This window comes from Rhinolophus sinicus, linkage group LG02, assembly GCF_036562045.2.
Source record: "Rhinolophus sinicus isolate RSC01 linkage group LG02, ASM3656204v1, whole genome shotgun sequence".
Taxonomy (NCBI): Eukaryota; Metazoa; Chordata; class Mammalia; order Chiroptera; family Rhinolophidae; genus Rhinolophus; species Rhinolophus sinicus.
The window spans coordinates 56,326,515-56,348,461 of NC_133752.1; the positions used below are offsets into that span (position 1 = coordinate 56,326,515).

Consider the following 21,947-nt stretch of genomic DNA (forward strand, 5'->3'; position numbering starts at 1 on the left):
ATTTATACTGGAGAATTTTCCATGTGTGATTGAGAAGAATGTATATTCTGTTGTGTGGAGTGTTCTAAAGACCTCTGTTAAGACGAGTTAGTTTGTAGTGCTGTTTGAGTCTTCTGTTTCCTTATTGATTTGCCTAATTCTTCTATTCATTATTGAAAGTGGGGTATTAAAATCTCCAATTATTACTGTTGAATTGTCTATTTCGCATGACACTTCCATCTGTTTGTTTCATGGACTTGGGGTATGGTTTTAGGTACACAAATATTTATAACTGCTGTATCTTCTAGATGAATTGACATTTTTATCATTGTAAAATGTCTCTCTTTATATCTAGTAACTATTGTTTTTGTTGTCTTAAAGTTTATTTTGTCTATTAGTAGAGCCACTCTTGTTTTCTTATGGTTGATGCTTGCATAATATATCTTTTTACTTTTTAGCCTATTTGTGTCTTAGTATCTGAAATATGTACACTGTAGACAACATATATGTAATTCAATCTTGCTTTCATACTAGTCTGACAATCTCTGTTTTTTCATTGCATTGCTTAATCCATTCATATGTAGTGTTATATTGATAGGATTTGATTTATGTCATTTTACATGTTTTTTGTATATGTTTTTGTATGTGCTTATATATGTATTTTTTCTTTTTTCTTTACTGTGTTCTTTTTAATTAAGGGAATATTTTCTACTGTAACATTTTAATTTCCTAATATATTTTTAACTTTAGTCTTGATTTATTTACCTAGTGGTTGCTCTTGAGTTTACAGTACACTTATTAACTTATCAGAATTAACTTCAGATTTATGTTAATTTAGTTCCAATGATAGAAACATTAATCATATATAGCTCTATTCCTTCTTTTCCCTTAAATTCTATTATTATAAATATCACATCTTACTACATCTTTATGTTACAAACCCAAAATATGTTGTCAAAATATTATTTTATATAATTTTTTATATAAATATATATTTTTTATATAAATTTATATATTATTTTATATAATTTTATATACCTTTTAGAATATCTGAGAGAAGAAATTAGAGGAAATATTATATGTTCTTTCTGTTTCTATTCATTTGTTCCTATGGATTCAACTTAACTATCTAGTGTCATTTGCTTACAGCTCTGCTCCCATCTGCCTCCTTTGTATGCTAATGTGTTTCCCCAAAAATACCTGGCCAGACCATCAGCTCTAATGCGTCTTTTGGAGTAAAAATTAATATAAGACCCAGGCTTATTTTATTATAAGACCGGGTATAATACCGAATCTTATATAATATTATATAAGACCAGGTCTTATATTAATTTTTGCTCCAAAAGACACATTAGAGCTGATGGTCCAGCTAGGTCTTATTTTTGGGGAAACACGGTATTGTCAAATATATTACATTTGTATATGTTATGAGCACATCAATATAATTATGTACATCATTTGTATGTATTTGCTTTTTAAATAAGAGGAGAAAAAAGAAATACACAATTACATGGTCTTTTATAATTACCTACACGATTACCTTTACTGGAGCTCTTTGGTTTTTGTGTGTGTGCATTTAAATTACTGTCTGAGGTCACTTGCTTTCGACATAAAGAGGTTCCTTTAGTATATCTTGTAAGGCAGGTCTGCTAGCAATGAATTCTCTTAGTTTTTATTTGTCTGGTAATATCTTTTTTCACCTTCATTTTTAAGAGATAGTTTTACTAAATATAAGATTCTTTTTTGACAGTTTATTTCTTTCAGCACTTTAAATATGTCATCTCACTGTCTTCTGACCTCCATTGTTGCTGATGATAAAAAGCTATTAATGTTATTGGGGTTCCCTTATATTTGATGAGTTATTTTCTCTTGCTGTTTTCAGGGTTTTCTCTTTGCCCTTCAACATTTTAAGTATGATGTTTATGGGGTATGTCTCTTGGGGTTTATCCTAGTTGAGATGTGTTGAATTCCTTGCACATTTACATTCATGTTCTTCATCAAATTTGGAAAGCTTTCTGCCATTATTTTTTCAAATATATTTTCTGCTCATTTCTTTCTCATTCTGGTAATCCCATTACACATGTGTTGGTATTTAATAGCTTCCCACATTTCTCCGAGACTGCTCATTCTTCTTTATTCTTTTTAGTCTTTTCTTCAGATGACACAATCTCCATGGATCTGTTTTCAAGTTCACAAATTCTTCTAACAGCTCAAATCTACTGTTGAGCCTTTCTAATGAATTTGTTTTTTTATTCAGTTCTTTTAGTTTTCAACTTCAACGTTTTCACTTTTTTTTGATAATTTCTATCTTTAGTGATATTTTCTATTTAATGAAACATTGTCATCATGCCTTCATTTATATCTCTAAACACGGTTTCCTTTACTTCTTTGAATGTAATTATAATAGTTGCTCTGAAGTCTTTGGCAGCTAAATTTGAAGTCTGGGCCCTCTCAAAGGCAATTTCTTTTGCCTGCTATTTTACTCCGTGTGTGTAGATAGGCCTCACACTTGACTGTTTCTTTGCATGTCTCAATTTTTTGAAAACTGGACATTTTAGGTAATGTATTATAGAAACTCAAGATACTGATCCACCTTACTTCAACTTCTTATTGTTTATTTGTTTAGTGACTCGGCTTTACTACTTCAGTAAACTCTATTTCACCTGTAGAGTGCAGCCTCTGATGTCACTCCTCAGAGAGCGCAGCCTTGGGCGTACACACAATCACCATCAGATGACAGTGGTTTTAGCAGAGCTTTGTTTAACTGTATCTTGTATATGAATGTGTGTTGTGGGGAGAGGGTGATGAGGGGATTGAAGCAGAAGAGAACACCATGTGAAAACTGTATTTGTTAGGGAGTATAAACATCTATGAGAGACTCAAAAATAATAGCAAAGGTGGTGTGAGACATAATTAAAAAGAATTACATGGAGAATCTCTAAAGTTTTAGCACTGTAAAGAAAACATGCAGATAGGAAGTATTCTCATTATTTCCACAGATATTTTCAGAATAGCTACTATGTGCCAGGTACCAGAAAAGGTCATGGGGATAAGGCAATGAATAAGACAGACCAAAATCTCTTCTCTAATGGAGCCTACATTTTCATAGGGAAGATGGCTAAGAAGCAAATAAATAAATAGATACATAATACAATGTCTGGTAATGATAAGTGCCAGGAAAAAAAAGGCTGCTATTTTTAGATAAATAAAAAGCCTCCCTAAACATTTGAACAGGGACACAAATGAAAAGAGTGGTATTATGCAAATTAGTGGCTTTCAAACTTTTTGGTTTCAGGACTATTTTACATTCTTAAAAACTACTGAAGACCCAAAAGAGCTTTGTGTGGCTTATGTCCATTGACTTTACTATATACACAATTAAAATTGATAAATTGCTTAAATATTCATTTAATTCTTTAGAGAAAATAATAATAATCCTGTTATATGTTAAAATAAATCATTTAATTAAAATAATCACATATCCCAAAACAAAACAAAAAATTTTGAGAAGAGAGGCACTGTTTTACAATTTTGATAATCTTTTAATGTCCAGCCTAATAGAAAACAGCTGGATTCTCAGATCTGCTTTTGCATCCAGCATCACACACATACGTAGTTGGAAAAGGAAGGAGCGTTCTAATAGACTTTTAAGATAACTGGTCCTCTTTCTTTGAATATACATCAACACTTGATAAACAATAGCTTCTTTTTTTAAAAATTAAAGTTTATTGGGTTGACAATTGTTAGTAAAGTTATATCGGTTTCAGGTGTACAATTCTGCATTCCATCATCTATATATCACATTGTGTGTTCACCACCCAGAGTCGGTTCCCCTTCCATCACCATTTATTCGATCCCTTTTACCTTCATCTACCACCCCTGTCCTCCCTTACCCTCTAGTAACCACTAAACTACTGTCTGTGTCTATGAGTTTTTGTTTCTTCATTTGTTTGTCTTTTTCCTTTGTTGTTTTCAGTTTTATATACCACATATCAGTAAAGGTTAGTTGCAATGTGGAATTTGAAGACATTTCAATGAGCTTTCCATACTCAGTAATATTAAAATCCAATATTGCTCTACCTTGTATTTTGAATGGATATAGTGATATCATGCATTGCTTATTTGAAAAATATCACTTCATAGAGTTATGCAGGTCTTCCAAATGTTGTCATATATCATTATACAATATTTAAAAATCACATTCATTAATATGACCATTGATTTCATGAAAAAAAAAATTAAGTATTGAAAAGCTATCAAGCTCACAGTAGGGACACTGCTTTTGTAAAATTTCAAGTTTGTTTGAATCAAACAATAGTTTAGTCCAGAGGGTTAGTACAAGTTCACCACAACTCACCAGGGTGCCTTTTGTACCCACTACCCGTCTTCGCTTTCATATCTTCCTTCCCACTGACAAAATCAGGCTATTGGGCACTCTGACCCACTTCCTTCAAAGCCAATAGAAGGGTGTATCTCTACCACTACGAAAAGACCTCCCTACATCTTTCTGGTCTGAGGATCATACCACTTCCCAGTAGATTATAAAGACTGTGGCAATGAATATAATAAGTAACCTCACTGTCACTTAAGACCCCACCTCCCACAAACGGAGTGTCACAACCTTAAACGTAAAATAATCACATAGCAACAGTTGGAACAAATAGTAACAAGAAGATTGTTCTGTCACACCTACCAATAAACTGAGTGGTGTTATCAATACTTCTAATATTATTAGACAATATTTGGGGCTAAACCTCAGTGAGTCCACTGCCATAGATGAGGTCAGTGTACAAGCCAAAGTCAGGAAAGAATAGGCACTTTGAGAGAATGAGAAAAGCTTTCTGTTCTCTTAGAGAGTTCATGGGTGGCTCTGTTACTTTGCCTACAAGCTTTGTTTTGAGAGAATTACTAATTACTAGTTGCTTATAATATGCCTTGTGATGCAAGGACAAAAAAAAAAAAGGGCAACACAATCCTACTCATTTGGAAACACTAAAATTATACAGAGCATGGAACTCTGAATAGACCTGAGATAAAAACAGGGAAATTGAGGGAATAATTTTTGGGGTTTAAAAATGGTTATTAAGAAAACAAACAAAATACCAAAGGTCAACATTTGTTTTTAAAAATGAACAAAATGCACAAACAGATTTGGATAGCTTCAAGACTCTGTGGTAGAGTCCTTATCTTACCATAATAAGCCCTTCCCCTGTAGCCTAAGAAGAGTCTAGAAAGAATTGAGGCTGGTATTTGGGAGTGTGAGGCTAACTGACCGAACCCCGATCCTCCTGGAACTTGAATGTACTATGTGGAAGATGACTGGTGAAACTGAAATGCACTGTAATAAAAATATACCAGCTGTACGCAACATGCCTACTTAAATCTGGTGAAAGGGAAGAAAATGGCAAAGGTCTTTCTTGCCTGTTGTTAATAAAGCCTTGAGAAGCATATGCCAGCCAAACAGCCACTTCCTCTGGGAGGCCTTCGGTCGCAACTGCAAGCCCTATACAAGACCCAGTCCCCCTCTATATATGCACCCATAGCCCTGCACTTCTCTTTCTTATAGTTTTCAAATTTTGCCATTGCCTTTACATGTTGTTATTTATGTCTTTTAAGAGTAGACTACAAGCTCCATGAGGACAGAAACTAAGTTTTGTTATACACCCAGCACTTAACTCAGTACCTGGCACTACTCGGTGCTCAAGAAATGTGTTGAATAAATGAAGGGAGGGAAGGCAAGTGTAGCTTTAGAAAGAAGCACATTAATTAATTAGGAGAAAAACAAAAGGAAAGAGTCCCATATGAAAATCGGAAAGTCACTGAAGATCTTTACTTTGGTGAAAATGAATTAATGTGAGAAAGCAACAGAATACAGTTCAGTTAGCACCTATTAGACTTCTTGAGGTGACAGATAAATCTTCAGAATTCTGACCAATAAAGTCAAAGTTTTCGTTGTGATAAACACTTCTTTTTTCTTGGCAATGAGGAAGTAAGCACTTCCAAGAGGAGAGAGAACATTATTGAGTAGCTTATCTCATTTGTGCCTCATAATTTAATTGGCTTGGCTGGCACTGCAGGGCTGAACAGAAGGGACAAGGTGAAACAGCTGTGTCCCTGCAGATCTCAGGAGTGTCTTCACTGGCAGTGGTAGCAAGGATTGGCAGGAAGGGGGAAAGACATGAGTAGAAATCCCAGGAGTTTCCAAATCCCAAATCCCAGCGGGAAATGTGGATGTATACCAGTTATTGTGCTCCCTGTGGCATAGTAGGACAAAGCATGGTCTGAGTAATTCTTCATGTGGGGAAATGGAATAACACTGATAATTCTCCGTTAAGAACTATTAGTTACCCAGCAGGGTAATCACGTTTGCCATTAGGTCTGTAAAAGCATACAACCTGAGTCACTGAAAGAACTTGGGCTTTGGAGGAAAAAAAAAATCTCCACCTGGACAATACAAATTGTGTGATCTTACACTAATAGTAAGAATACATTCCACGTTTATAAAAATAAACACCCCTTGTCCTAGGTTTGCTGTAAAAATAAAATGAAGTAGATGACAGCACAGAGCATGGTACTTGGCAAACGGTAGCATCTGATGAATGACAATTGCCTTTGGCTTAGTTTTCAAACTGAAATCTTAAACACAATGTGAACATTGTGTTGTTTATAGCTTTACTGATATTAATTACACTAAGTTACCTTCCTTCTATATAACTAAAATGTCTCTTTTCTTATGAGTTGCTTCAAACTTTTCTTTCAAGAATGTCAAAGTATAATTAAATTCCCATAAATAAATGGCATTGTTAATCTCCTTTTGGCATTTTTAGCAATTCATTTTATTTTGCCAATATCCCATTATTGCTTTAGGGTAAAAAACAAATATAGCTTAAAAGGTCATATATAAGTGAACTAAAAAGGCCCTGATTTTTCCTGTGTTAGCCACTCTTATGTGACTCCAGCTGATTCCAGGAAACCAATGTCATAATTAGTGAGCCATTATTTTTTGTCTGTTTGGTGGGGTGGTGGGGGGAAGGGAGAGCCTTTCCTTTACATAATTATTAATATTCTAGGATTAGTGGTGTACCACCTAGTTTCCATTTAGTTTATAGGCCAGAATCCCTAAGGGAAATGAGGCACATTTGGGGGTGAGAAAACATTTACTAAATATGCAAGAATGAAAAACAGGTAAAAAAAAAAAAGATTTTGATTTGATTTCTAAAGTAATTCCTTGGCCATCAAAGCCATATAAAAAATGTCCCAAGACTTACATTTTTCCAGTTGGAGCACATATTTTGCTAGAAACAAATACGGGTCTATGACAAAAAGGAATGGAGATGGGGGATAATTTTTGCCCCTTTCAATAGATTACTAATCGCTCAAGAATGTCAGCATCACTCAGTGAGAGTATGCTCTGAATAACCGCCACACGTTATGAGAGGGACACATGTGGCAGGCTGTGTTTTGTGAAAGCAAAACTGGAATAAAAATGTAGTTATACTCTACTTAGCTTAAGAAAATGTCAAATCTTTTACTACTTAAATATATGAATGTGAAATACTATTTATTGGCAGAGAGTTAGAGAAGTGGAGTTACAACTCTGAAAGCTTTGCAAGTTAAACACAGGCTGGTTTGTTGTCTTCTTTAAATACACCCCTTTGGTTCTATTAAAAAATGTTACTAATAAAATGTGGAGTGTGATCAACATAACCATAAATTCTTGGAAAACATTATGCATGCTTGATGCCTGCTCCTTCAATTATTATAACACTTGCACTTAAGATAAAGCAAATAAGGAAAATAAAAGCACATCCCACTTTCCAAAGCAGCAATAGCCAAATGCAGAATGAAGAATCAAGATGAGGAGATTGAGAATAAGACATGGTTCCCTGTCCTGGTTCAGCCACTGCATTATATGAATTAATTCACTCCAAGCCTGAACATTTTACATCTATAACATAGTGATAAAAACCTTACTGACTTCATAAAGAGGTTGCAAGGCTTAAATAAGGTGATGTTTCAAAAATGTTCAATAAATACTAGTTATTATTGTTATTATAATAAATAAACATTATGGACACTGATATTTAAATAAAGAAAAGGTTACAAAGCGTATGCTGAAACTCTCTATTCAAAGATTACTTTAAAATCTATTTGGTAACAACCACTAATTTTTTAAAAACAATGTCCCATGATACCCAAAAATAGGAAATGGTTTAATTATTTAATCACATAGAAAAAAAATTTTAAATGTCCTGATATATGCCTTTTTAGAAATATCAAGGACTAGCTAGCACTGGAGATGAATCAGATAAATTTGAAACTAGATATGGCTTTCTAAGGTTTAAAATATTTACATAAAGACAAAAAATGGATATGCCCCTATTTATTATAGAGCTTACTTCAGTTAAAGTCTGGATTTGTCCTCTGCTCACTATAGTAGACATTGCATTCATGGTACCTGGATAGCTCAAGCGGCTTGAGGCGAGAAGAAAGGGCTTCAGCAGCATGCAATGTACACGGTAGAACGGCAAAGGTAGAAAAGTCAAGAACTCAAATGAGAGCAGATAGAGGTTTTGCCTTCTGGCCTCTTTCCCTCATATACTTGCCCCACTCCTTCCTCCTGTTGCTAATTGAAAACTAAGTGACTTCTTTCTATTATATACTTGCAAATGAATTTAAAAGCCAAAATTACCTGCAACTGTAGCATCCCTAGATCTTTCTGTTTCTCATCTCTCTTTTTAAATAAGTTTTGAGATACAATTTACATCCCATTACAACTCATCCATTTAATTCACATCTCTTTTCATTTCTTCTTTGCTCCCAAGAAAAACCATTAATTAACACGTTTGGTACTTTGTAGAAGACAGCCCATTTCAGTGTAGCACACCACTCCCTCTGTATTAAAAGGTTAACAGCCCCAGAAGACAACATGGACAGCAGGCAGAATATTGCCACAAACTGGGAATGGGTTATCTTACTACTTTTAAATTTCATTTTATAATTATGAAATCAACACAATTTGGAGAATTTACTTGGAGAGTTCAGAGAAAGATAAAGAAGGAATCAGTATTTATCTATCACCTATTACCCATTAGCCCAGAGGTAAACCACTCTTCTCAAGTTGCATTTTTTTTTCTTCTTCCATCTTGTTTTTCTATTTGTCAGGGTGTGTGTGTGGGGGGGGGGGAGGGCATATTTGGATTTCTATCATGGATGTAATTTAATATAATTATTTTTCAGAATATAATTATTTTTCAGAATATAATTGGCTGTAAAAATTCCATTTTATACATACACCACCATTCATTAAATGTTCCCATGTTGTTGGATGTTTAGACTGTTTCCAACTTTTTGCTATCATAAATAAATCTGTGATGGATATCCTTGAATTTTATCTCTGTAAGCCTCATTACGATTCTCATTAGGATACATTCCTAGATGCAGTATTTTGGGAACTGAGATAATGTCTGTTCACAAGCTTATATCCAAAACAAGTTTTAAAACCTATGTATTGTACTTGAAGACATGTACTCAAGTTTACTATTTCATCCAGTGCCCAGGGTAAACTAACACCATTTTCTAAGTTTCTTCAAACCATTCAGTACCTTTGCAGAGCTTCCACTAAAAAGTCAGAAAATATATCAGAAAGTGTTTGTGTGAGGAGGAACCCTTCAAATAGTTTTTTTAATCAAAATAGTAATTTTGGGGTGATATCTTAGTGACCTAAAGAGCTTATGTAACTCTTGGTAAACATGAAGGGATTCTCATTCATTCTGATATGGCGTGCCACATTATTTTTAAGAATATTGTAACCAACTATCCTGGGAAGGATGCATATCATAATGAGTGATTGTGTGTGTGTGTGTGTGTGTGTGTGTGTGTATTTTACAAAGACGGGAAGTTTTCCTGATTATCTTTAAAATAAGTGTAAGTATAAATTACGAAACACAACAGAAACTCAATAGAAACATTAGGGGAATGCACCTGCCCTTTTTTGCAATGTAATAGCTGATTCCCAATATTGATTACTATCTTGATTGAAAGGGCACATATTAGATGCTAAGACACTAAGAGTGAATTGCCTGCATACTCAGAGAAGAGCGATGAGAGCAGAACCAGTCGTAAAGCCCACACTCATGCATTAGTACCCATTACTCCTCAGGTTTGTAACAAAGGTAAGTCCTTCTAAAATAAGCAATTATTAATTAACCAAATCAAATAAATTTGGAGGAAATTCATTTAGATGAAAGATGAAGAGATAGAGCCAGAACCTTTCTCTGACTATATAAACGGGTAAAAAGAAGGGGCTTTTATAGAAAGTTGTCTGAGGAGATACATGCCAACACAGTGACTCCTTCTGTCTCATCACTGTCCTTCAGAACCAAAGCCACACCTAAAGCAGATAGCCAGGTGCACAGTCAGATTCTCCACAGCCCGTTTCAAACACCACCTCTGTACGATTATTACACAAGTGTTGACGTATGACATTTTGATACCTGAATTTTTTTTTAATTTTCAATTTCCCTGGATTTTAATTAGATGTATGAATGCTACTGCAACGGCACAACTAATAATGAATAGCTATAGATAGTGCAATCACTTCACTCTCTGCCAGTTAACACGTTTGGAAGACATTCCGCAGTACCACACACTGCATACACCCCGGGAATGATGACGTCACCAAAGAAGAGCTCCTATTCCTACCCACACTAGACAGTAAAGCAAAGAAAGCATTTTCTGGTTCTTTCATGGAAGACAGTCACCATTTCTCAGTCGTTTCTCTGCCTCCTCCCTACCTTACCTTTGAACTCTGCAGGTGCAAGCTCTGAGTCAGTGGTGCTGATGCAATGCTATATTAAGCCTTTGTGAGGTGGAACAGCCCCAAACAAGGTATTAAGGAAAATCTAAGATTGAATGGATCCTGAGGAGATCATCGGCCCCTATTAAAGGCCCTCCTCAACTTCTAGGAAAAAAGCTGAAACCAAGATAAGTACCTGACTTCTAAAGAAGGAAGTTTATTCATTCGAGAGTGAGTTTTCTAATCCCCAGTGCAAGGTTCTTCATTAGGTACAGGAAATACAAAAATAAACGAACCGTGGTCCTGGCTACTGGCGTTCACAATGGTGTGAGTCACTCAGCGCTGCCCCTCAATGCAGTCATGTTCAGTGCTGTCCCCTGTAATTCTTACTGTTCTTCACTCATCACATATCTCACCAAGGTCTTCTGTATTTCCATTTTCCTTCTCGTCTTTCATTATTTTGTTACATTTCAAACTTCACAATGTGATGTCTCTGAAAGAGGACTTTTCTAAATAAAGGCACCCACTGTCATCCCATGTTAGTATGTATTTAAACTTTACATATTAAGGCATACTCCATACCTTATATTGAGTAGTACTGTTTTCACAACTATAAACTGTGACTTGATACAGCCTTATACAATGTAAGGCCAATTAAAAATTAACAAACTAGAAAGATGTAAGTCCAGTGAAGTTATGGTAGAAAAAAAATGCCTTAAACCTCCTTTTCAGTCCAGACAGAATTTATTGGCATCACTAGTTGAAGTGAGTGATAATATTCAAGGTACGTATTTTAAAAGGGCACAGAGCCTTACAGTAGATTTTAAATCATCTACTGATAAACCAGGGAATAGATCATGGCTGTAGACACCACTCCTTATTGGATATGGATTATCTACCCCAGAATCTATCCTGTTTTTAATGTAGCAATAATCGTTTGCTAACAGAGGGACATAGGGCTTTGAATCCCTACTAGCATGCCCACCCTGAATACCATAACCATGTCTGCCTCGACTAGAGCCTCAGGAGAGCTGACTGGACAGCGCATAGCTGGAAGAACAAAAGAAATGAAAGAATAGAAAAAATTAGACTGCATGACCAGAAAAACAGACTGGATGGCCAGGAAAAACTACAGAGTACGTCCAGAGCATGTAAAACTTTCATTTTCAGGTTTTAATTTTTAAAGACTAAGAATGAATAAGTCAACAGATGTTTCAAGCAAAAATTAGGCAACCTAGGCTCAGAAATCAGATAATCAGACCATAAAAGATTGAGAAAAGAATTTATTTTTGCATTGGGAAATGCATTACTGAAACCAGGCTTTCTGTGGTGAAAAAAATACTATGAAGGTAGGCTATGAGAATTAATGCTGGAAAGAGCAGGTCAATTGGGTTTCCTGGCAAAAGCATATAATGGAAATCAAACACATTAATGGTAAAAGCACTGGATGGTCATGACAAATGCACCGCGAGCAGACCAGAAATGCAAGCATGAATGAAAAATACAGGCTGTGAGAAACATTTATTAATAAAGCTTAAATTTATCCATGTTAATTTTGTTTTTTGAGAATATAAGTAACCATTCATAAGCAAATAAAGAACTTAAGAATAATATAATAAATATTATAGGTCCCTTGTGCAAATAATCTTAGGTATTTACAGTGATGTTCACAGTTGTTCAATGCATTATTCATAACAGTAAAAAACTGGGAACAAGTTAAAGGTCCAACAATCAAGAATTGAATATATAAATTACAGTATGGAGTCATGAGAAATCACATTTTAGAAAAATACATTTTATGAGGAAACTGTATTACGTGTAGAGCTGTAAAATACAAATAGTATGTACAGGGTGAACAAATTGTGTAAACTACTGGAAGGCCAAACATCAAATTGTTAACTGTGGTTGGCTTTGGCTGGCGGTATGTGTTCTTTCCCCTTCTTACTATCCATGTTTTCTAAGTTTTTATAGTAGATGTGTATTGCTGACATCAGGAAAAACTCTTTAGTCAAACATCCTCTTGGATACTGAGGAAGCTTGCTTGCTGTGGCACAGGAAGGCCTTGTCTACTTGGTAACTCAGCTCTGTGGGTGGATTGTGGGTGTTGGAATGAGGAGGTAAGAGGAGGTAGAAAGAGAAAGTAGGAGACTGGGAGGGTGGGTAAAGGTCTGAGAGAGCAAATCCCTCCAGTTTCCCAAACCCCTCACAAAGTCAGACTGTCCCAAAAGAGAGAGAGGCAACCAGGGACTTATACAGGGACAACAGAACACACAGCTATGAGAAAAGACTGATGTCATCCTTAGAAGTCACAAATCTGAAGGAAAAACTAACCTTTTATGATGTTGGTCTCTTATGTGCAAGTCACTCCTTAAATTAAACTGTGTTTATGATAATCAGCCAACTTTGATAGTATATCAGTATCAAAAGGAACCAAAAAATATATTCCTTTAGCTATATTAAAGTTGTAGCTTAATAATCAGGTGATTTGCTATTTCTAAATTATTGCTTAAATATTCATATGCAATGGCCTAAGAAGGAATAACATATAACATATTAGCATATAACATTTATTGACTATTTGCAATATGCTAGGGACTGTGCTTCACTCTTTACATGAACTGGCTGGCTTAACAGCATTATGTTAAGAGGTTATTATTATTCTTCACACTGAAGAGAACGAGGCTCAGAGAGATGAGATGACTTGACCAAAGGTACACCATTAGCAAGAGGTAGAGTTGGGATTGAAATTCTGGAATTCTTACCTAGCAAGGCCTTTGCATTTACACTACTTTAATTCCATGGACAATAGTTGACAAAATTAGGACAAAGGATGCATTTAGGAAGGCAGGAAGGGATGCTAAGTGAAGACGCAGAAGCTAAAAGGGACAAGATAGAGAATGGGAGGTAGGATATGGGAAGAATAGCATTAGCAAAACCATAAAATATGCTGGCATCCACTCAAGAAGCACCCAAGGCTGTAAGAGAGCCAGTTCCACTTCCGAGTTGCATGAACTGTGGATGGTGGAATAGACTATTTCTATGCCCCACCCCCTGGAACTTCTCATTGTCTTGTCATGCTGAAAATTACTAACCCTGCTCTAAGGAAGAGGAAATCCAACAGAGGGAAATACTCTATTGAGTACCTAGGATGATGTTTGATGGGTGTGTTTCTAAAACTTAATTAATATGATGGGAGAAGTGGTGAAAAGAAGTTGATTGGTCACCTTGTATTTTATGACAAGTACGAATACTACAAATTACTCTACTGAATTGCCCATTTATCCTGTTTTATATTACACCGTCATTTAAACTGTTGCAATAGAGACGCTAGAGTTACGATTGTGAAAGTTCATTCATCATACTGGAGGGGATGGAGTAGCAGACAAAATGCCAGCTTTCACTAACTATGACACTCTGCATCCAGAGGTTAATATGCAAGTGGCATTGACTCCTCAACTCATCTTCTGAATGAAGCTAGTTCTGCCAAGTTTACTCAGATGGCTGGAGGGTCCTTTGGAGAATGTCTGGAAAAAATTTGGTTACCATCTCTGGACAATGAAGATTCCTAGAACTTATACAAATTTAGGATTTCCCCGTTTCCTAGAAACATGAGATATGAGAGAACCAAAGGACCTTTTAACACAATTTTAGAATCGGTGCACTATTCTAGCCAGCTTTCCCTTTTTTTTATTGTTAGCCTTATACAAGCCAATTTAGCCTTCCCCTAAACTATAGCAGTCCCCTCTTATCCTTGGTTTCACTTCTGTGGTTTCAGTTACCTGTGGTCAATGTAGGTCCCAAAACATTAAATGAAAAATTCCAGAAATAAATAATTCATAAGTTTTCAATTGTACATCATTATGAGTAGTGTGATAAAATCTTGTGTTGTCCTGCTCTGTCCTTCCTGGGACATGAATCATCCCTTTGTCCAGTGTATCCATGCTTTTTATGCTTCCCACCCGTTAGTTACTTAGGAGGCTCTTGGTTATGGGTATCACAGTGCTTATGTTCATGTCCCCTTATTTTACTTAATAATGGCCCAAAGTGCAAGAGTGGTGATGCTGGCAATTCGAATATGCCAAAGAGAAGCTGTGAAGCACTTCCTTAAGTGAAAAGGTTAGCACAGTCAAGTAAAATATTGAGAGACACAGAGAGAGAGAAATGGAGAAAGAGAGAACAAAAGAGCATATATTCACATAACTATTATTACTCTGTATTGTTATAATTGTTTTATTTTATTATTAATTATTGTTGTTAATCTCTTACTGTGCCCAATTTACAAATTAAACTTTATCATAGGTATATATGTATAAGAAATAACATAGTATATACAGGGTTCGGTACTACCTGTGGTTCCAGGCATCCACTGGGATTCTTAGAACATATCAACTGTGGATGAGGGGAGACTATTATACTTCTTTCCATTCAAATGTTTCATACTCTATACTTTAGATGCCTATAACAGTTAATTTACTTTCTTCACTCTTTTCATAATTTCTTAATCTTAACATTTATACTCAGATCAGTCCATTCATCCACTTAATAAAACTACTCTTTTATTAAAAAATCTTTCACTTTTATGGCTTTATCAATTGCTTTACAATGACAAACTAAGAATGTTTAATAGTTCACTAAAACAAAGCTACCACTATGAAAATTAACCAATAACTAGATCACTTATAAAATCCATTTTTATGAAATTCTTAAAAATTTATCAGCTAAATTTGTATCAATCTGAAGAAGTCTTTGTTCCAGCTATAATCTCAAAACCAATGCAAGTATACATTTACTAAGTACACACTGTGTGACAGATACTGTTCTAAGCACTTGGCTACCAAGCTAAAAAAAAAAGTCCTGTCCCTGCTAGTCTAGTGAAGGTGCTAGACAACTATAAACAGATGTTAAGTGTTATAACATGGTACTGCAAAGTGCCCTAGAAAAAGCTTCATTCTCTTTGTGAACTCAGAGAGGCAGCTTTGAGTGGGGACTGAAAGCCTTTTGTTTCTAAAGGCATAGTTTGATAGGATCTGATTTTCAGATTTGAGTTTCTAAATTAGTCTAAATCTTGAATTTGTGGTGAATGTTTAAGAGGTAAATGAGATATAGTCAAAATAATAAGATTAGGAATATGGGGATTTGAGAAACTGGAGAGGTGAGATTAATATGAACATAAGCTAATTTTATTCATGCCCCAGGATCTTCACACATAATTTCCTCTTTTACTTTTTCTTCTGTAAGCGTAATCCAAGATTTCATCACCACATTCTTTACTGTCATCTCTCAGACATTATCAATGTTTCTGATACATCACGCACTCCTCCTCCTTCTATTCTTCCCGACTTCTAGATGGGACTGCTTCCATATATGCTGACATTCTAGTTATGACAACAATCCAGCCTTCCCTGTTCCAGCTACCTCTGCTATTAGATCACTATCTCCTTTAATATTCATTGCTAATTGTATTTGTTTATTTCCCACACATAATGCACAATGTGCTCATTTTAGTTATATTTCATTCTTATTATCTGGTTACATGAATTTTTTGACATTAATTCATGCTTTCTCTATAATTTCACTGTAATTTACCAATATCTACATATTTGATCCTTAAATTCTCCAAGTGGTTTTTAAGTAAGTGAATGTAGCAATCCTTAGTTATTTCTTATAAATTCTCCATATTCTTCCCTGAAATTGCCATTATCCAATGTTTATTTCCTCAGGATGATTGCAGGGCTATATACAGGCTGTCTTCCAGCATTCAGCATACCTCTGTATCTAGTTAAAGGCATTAGAGCTGGGATACAAGGCAAAGAATAAGACCTGTTTGCACTGCCTTCATTCAAAATGTCTTCCCGCCAGGATTAGGATGGTGTGTGGCCAACTGGCTGCCTAAAGTAACTGCACATCTCATTGGCGCCCTCTTGTGGTAAGAGGATACCTTGCAGTTTAGAGCCTAGATACCGTATCAGCACCTAGAGACCTGAGAACCTCCTGGCTCCTATTTTATTAATTTTATGTAGGATCGGTCCTTCCTTCCCCTTCTCTTACTTTATTTTCCTTTTTCTTTTCCTGTCTTATTTTTTAATAACTTGTATACAGTGCTGATTTAGGCCTTTACAAAGGAGCATATGGTGAGTCTATAGGAGAAACTCAAGGATGATGACAGTGTTGGCATAATGACTTGTGATTTAGTTTACGTAAGGTTTGATTTAGTCACACAGAATGGCAGTGGTTCTTGAAAGAGAATTATGATCACCCACTTGTCATTTCTCATGACAAGACAAACATGAGGATGAATGAATACTGAGGGATTTTGATCCACTAGAAGAAAATATTCAATGCTATAATTGATAAATGGGAAATAAAATCAATTGTGAAATATTTTCTACAAGTTGTTAACATGAAAGTCAAGTACACCTTTTAAAGATAATGTAAGTTTCATTCTGTCTAAAGTTAGAGATGAACTAAGATGACAACTTAAATCCCTATCTACTCACTAAATTCTGAGTGTTGTGTATGAATCCAAGTGTTTCTAAAAAAAAAAGTCAATGAAATATTTGTCTTCCATGAGTCTATCAGTTGCTGCAGTAGTGTTTCACTTAATGTTGATTTATGGTCTGAAAAAGTTTATTGCCTCTCAAAACATCTGTCTGACTTCTGTCAATCCAGTTAAAAAACCTGCATTTGATATCACCTGAATATAATTTCTCAGAAAAACAGGAAATGTGGTTAGGTATACCAGCTTACTGTTGATTTCTAGAAATGGGAATATGTCTATTTTTACTTTAAAAGGAGGCAAATTACTCCACCTAAAGTTATCACATATATATTTTGAGGTCCACAAATAGGGTCTATATTAGAATAAGAAAGTGAACTAAATGTGATTGAAACTAACTTAAATTACCATTATTCCCTTTGTCAAACTCAGTTTCCTCTGGAACTTTTACTTTCTCTTCAGAGATTAAATACTCAGTAATTCAAATGTTAAAGTCTAGAAATTACAAATAATATCTAATTGGTGAACAAAATGAAAAAGACTTGGATAAAGTAAGAAGAGTCACAAAGTAAGAAGAGTCACAAAGACTTGGATAAATTAAGAAGAGTCACAAAGTCTGCAACATAGAAATACTATGTGGCAAGAGTAAAGGTAAAAGTAAAGGGTAGAATTATTTTGCATGTTCAAATACAAAACAAATTAGGAAAGAAATCTGGATCCATTAAATGAAAATGTAATAACTGCTCTGTCTGTTTCTATTCTTGCCTTTCTACAGTCAATTCTCCTTGACATGGTATGGGTCATCTTTTAAAAACGTGAGCCAGACCATGTCAATCTCTTGCTCTCAGTCATCTTAGCTTACATCCAAGTCCTTACCCATGGCCTACAAGGTCCTACATGTGCTAGCCCTGGCTAGCCCTTCAACAGCATTTCCTGCCAGTCTCCCCACAACTCATTCATGTTTAGAATCTATTATGTCTGCCAAAGGAATTGGCAAAGTGCACATTTGTTCTTGTGCTAAATCTGTCATTCCAAAGGCTGTCCTGGTTTTCCATGATGAAGTGACAAATGCCAACATAGGCACCATGGACCAGTATGATGATTGCCAAGAGACTGAATCCAGTTGATGAAAGTTAATCATACATGTACCTAACTCTCCCAAGAAGCGGTTCTTATGGACACGTTAGCAATTAGGGTAGGAATTACTCTGATGATGATATTCCACCAAATAATAGCCAGTAAAGACTTACCCGCAGCTACTATGATAACATCTGCCAGCTGAGTGTGGATCTTCAATTGTTCTTTGGGGGTATATCTGTGAGTTATTGTCACAGTTGCATCACCTGAAATGCAGAAGAACTCCCATTAATGATTACTGAGCTTTTTCATAGTTTATGAATGCTTCAATGCTAGAGGAGTTTCAGTTACATTCTAATAGTAGGAAAACTGCTTTGAAATGATTAAATCACTTTGAGAACAAAAGCTAAATAAAGAAATACAGATGATCCATAATGTACCTTTCAACTGACCAGTGAAAAATCAAATGAGACCAAATGAGGGTATGTATTGGCCATCATAGGAGAGCTATAAGTAGCATCTTAGAAACCAAGTTCCTATTTACAGAGATAGATGCAGGGATACTCACTGGTTTGATAATAAGACATATAAATACTGAAAACTGCCAGATAAGTGCACTAAAAATAGGGCAATATATTGTGGGCGGACAGATGAGAGATTAACTCTGCCTCATCTTGATGAGGTATCAAGGAAGAGTTCCTAAAGGAGGCAATATACTGCTCTAGGTCATAAAGTATGAGCTGGAGTATGCTAATCAGGGAAAAATAAAAAAGGCATTCCAAGCCAAAAAGAACGGCGGGGAAAAAAATGAACCGACTTTGACATTGTATGTTTAGGGAATGAGGAAGAAGTCTAGGCTATAGCAGGAAGCATTCATACATGCTTAAGGAAGTGATGTATGAATGAGAGAGGTTAGCAACCTGAGGGATTCCAATGTTTAAAGTGTGAGCCAAGGAAGAGGAATGTGAGAAAGGCAGTGATAAGCGAAGTCAAAGGAAGGACATCCAGAGAGAACAGGGCTGTGTGAGACAGTATCTTCTCTCTTCTCTTCCTAGATACAACAACAAAAACTGCACAATCTCTATTTTTAGCAAAACTAGCAGATGTATTTTCCACGGACCCCAAAAACATGTAAGAGTTATCCAGGAGCAGCCGAGTTAGTAGATACCATATAGGGAGAAAGGCAGCAAAGAAATACAGAGAATAACAAAACGGCCAGCAGCAGCAGCTCTCTGAAAATGATTGCAAAAATATACTTCCTGAGGATGAAGGGTTCACATCAAAATGCAAAAATCTGTAGCAGAGAAAATAGGAATAAGGGCAGAAGAAGCCCTCTTGGATTCAGTAGAGTTCACAGTATGTGGTAACAAAGCCTCACACAAGGGAGTTGTTTCAACTGGAAGCAGTTTGACTCTGTGAAGGTGGTAAGGAGGAATCTGAAGGCCACCCAGCACCTCCTCCCCAACCCTTAGCAGAAGTATCCTGCAAAGAGCAGACCCAACTCATTCAATGATAAGTAATAAAATAAGCATTTGACAAAGCATTAATAAAAGGATGCTATATACGGATCAGCCCAGGAGAATTTGTGGTGGTAATAGAACTCTTCAGAGTCACTTCAGATTCTAGTGGTAGTTACATGACTATACTTATTTGTCTAAATTCATGGAACTGTACACCAAAAAGAGAAAATCTTACTATATGCAATTTTTAAAGTAAAAGGATACATTTTAAAAGTGGCAGACCCAAGAAAAAACAAAAGCAAAACAACTTTTTTTAAGAATTTACCAACGTACTAATAAGCTCAACAGGTAAATGTTATAAAAAAGTTGAACATTATGACCAAACATTATGCCAAAAACAAAACAAAACAAAATTTAAAGTCACAAAAATTAGGGAAAAAAGACTTGAATCCATACAAACTGACTTATAATGGTTAATACTGAGACAAATCTCAGTAAAATAGCTGGGTTTTAAAGATTAAAAAAAGAATCCTATGAGCAACCAGGCAAAAATTCAAATTTTTACATTTAACTGCAGAAAACAGGGCAATAACTACAAAAGACTCATGTAAAAAATATTGGGAGCTGAGGATTTTATATCAGGTCAAATTGTCCTTCAAGATTAAAGACTGCAAACAATTTTGAAAGAACTCAGGAAATATTGTTCCCATGACTTTTTCCTATGGAACTTGCTAAAAGATGAACTTTAATGCATCAAAATATATCTGAAGAAGCTAGCAAAAGGAATACTGGAGAGTTTTGAGTATATCAAATTTTAAAACTAAGACAAAAAAAATTGTGAGGATTGGGATGACAGACAAAATGTAAACGCTATTTGCTCTGTTACATAGAAATGGTGCAACTAACAAAATTAGAATGGGAAGGGCAAAGATGAGAAACTTTGCTGATTGTCTAATATCTAATGACTGTAATCAATAGATATCATTTAAAGTTGACCAATCAAATAATAGAAGCATAAAAATATTTAAAAGTATACGGTAAACACATTATAAAGATAATTTTTATTGGCAAATACCAGGTAGGAGACAACAGAAACAGAATCAAGGAATAAAACCAATAGATACCATATAAGGAAGGCGCGAACTCAGAGAACTATATAAAATTATAATTGCTAAGGTAGCCACAAACCTCTCTAACTATCTAAAGAACCACTTACACACAAAAAAAATGTAAAAAATAAAAAACATAAAAACCACAAACAAAACAGGAAATAATATGATACTGCAGACCATATATATTTACCATAACAATAAACTTCCTATTAAGTTGTCTTATTTAAAAGAATAATATTTTCAAATTGGCTCACAAAGCAAAATCTAATTCTATACATTATATAAAACACAACTACAAAGATAAACTATGTACTTGGGTAGAAAGACTAAACATCATCATGGTAACAATTCTATGTTCATTACAAATTTAATACAACTCCAATAAAAAACTGAATTTTTACTTTTTTTGGATGAATATAACTTGATCCTAAAGTTAATATGAAAAAATAAAAGAGAACAACTGGAAAATCTTTGAAAAGAAAGAACAACGAGAGGGAACTAGAAATACCTGATATAGTAGTCTTTCTCATTTCAGTTAATGGTACTATCTTCTGCCCAGTTACATAGAGTAAAAGTCTCCCTTGTTTTTTTCTCTTTCTTTCATATGCTATAAACCATCAGGAAATGTAGAGTATAGGTTTAGAACCATCCCAAGGCACCAACATTGTGAAGCATCCTCCCATCTCTATCTTAGTACAGTTCTCCTATATTCAGAAAGGTCCTCGTATACATTAGCAACCCATTCAAGTCTTCTCTGCTTCCAAGTGAGAGCCTCCCAAACCCCCACAAAAAAACAAAATCAAAACCAAAATGAAACCAAAACCTCCCACTTCATCAGTACTGATGTTTTCAGCAAGGAATTGAGAGATGCATCATAATCCAGTGGCATACACACACACACACACACACACACACACACACATATATACAAAAAATGTATACACATTGTAAGAAAGGAAAACTGTATTAAAATTGTAATAATATATACCGATAACAAAACATAAATACAAGACATCCGCTATTAC

General features: G+C 35.1%; 1 protein-coding gene across 3 annotated transcripts in view; it reads right to left on the reverse strand.

The window, feature by feature from the left end:
* MTHFD2L (methylenetetrahydrofolate dehydrogenase (NADP+ dependent) 2 like) overlaps positions 1–21,947 on the reverse strand; it is a 97,366-nt gene that overhangs the window by 27,526 nt on the left and 47,893 nt on the right. For all 3 annotated transcript variants that reach the window (XM_019720739.2, XM_074324454.1, XM_019720747.2), the window contains one exon: positions 18,524–18,616. In XM_019720739.2, the coding sequence (XP_019576298.2) occupies positions 18,524–18,616 (93 nt within the window). The remainder of the gene's footprint in view (positions 1–18,523; positions 18,617–21,947) is intronic.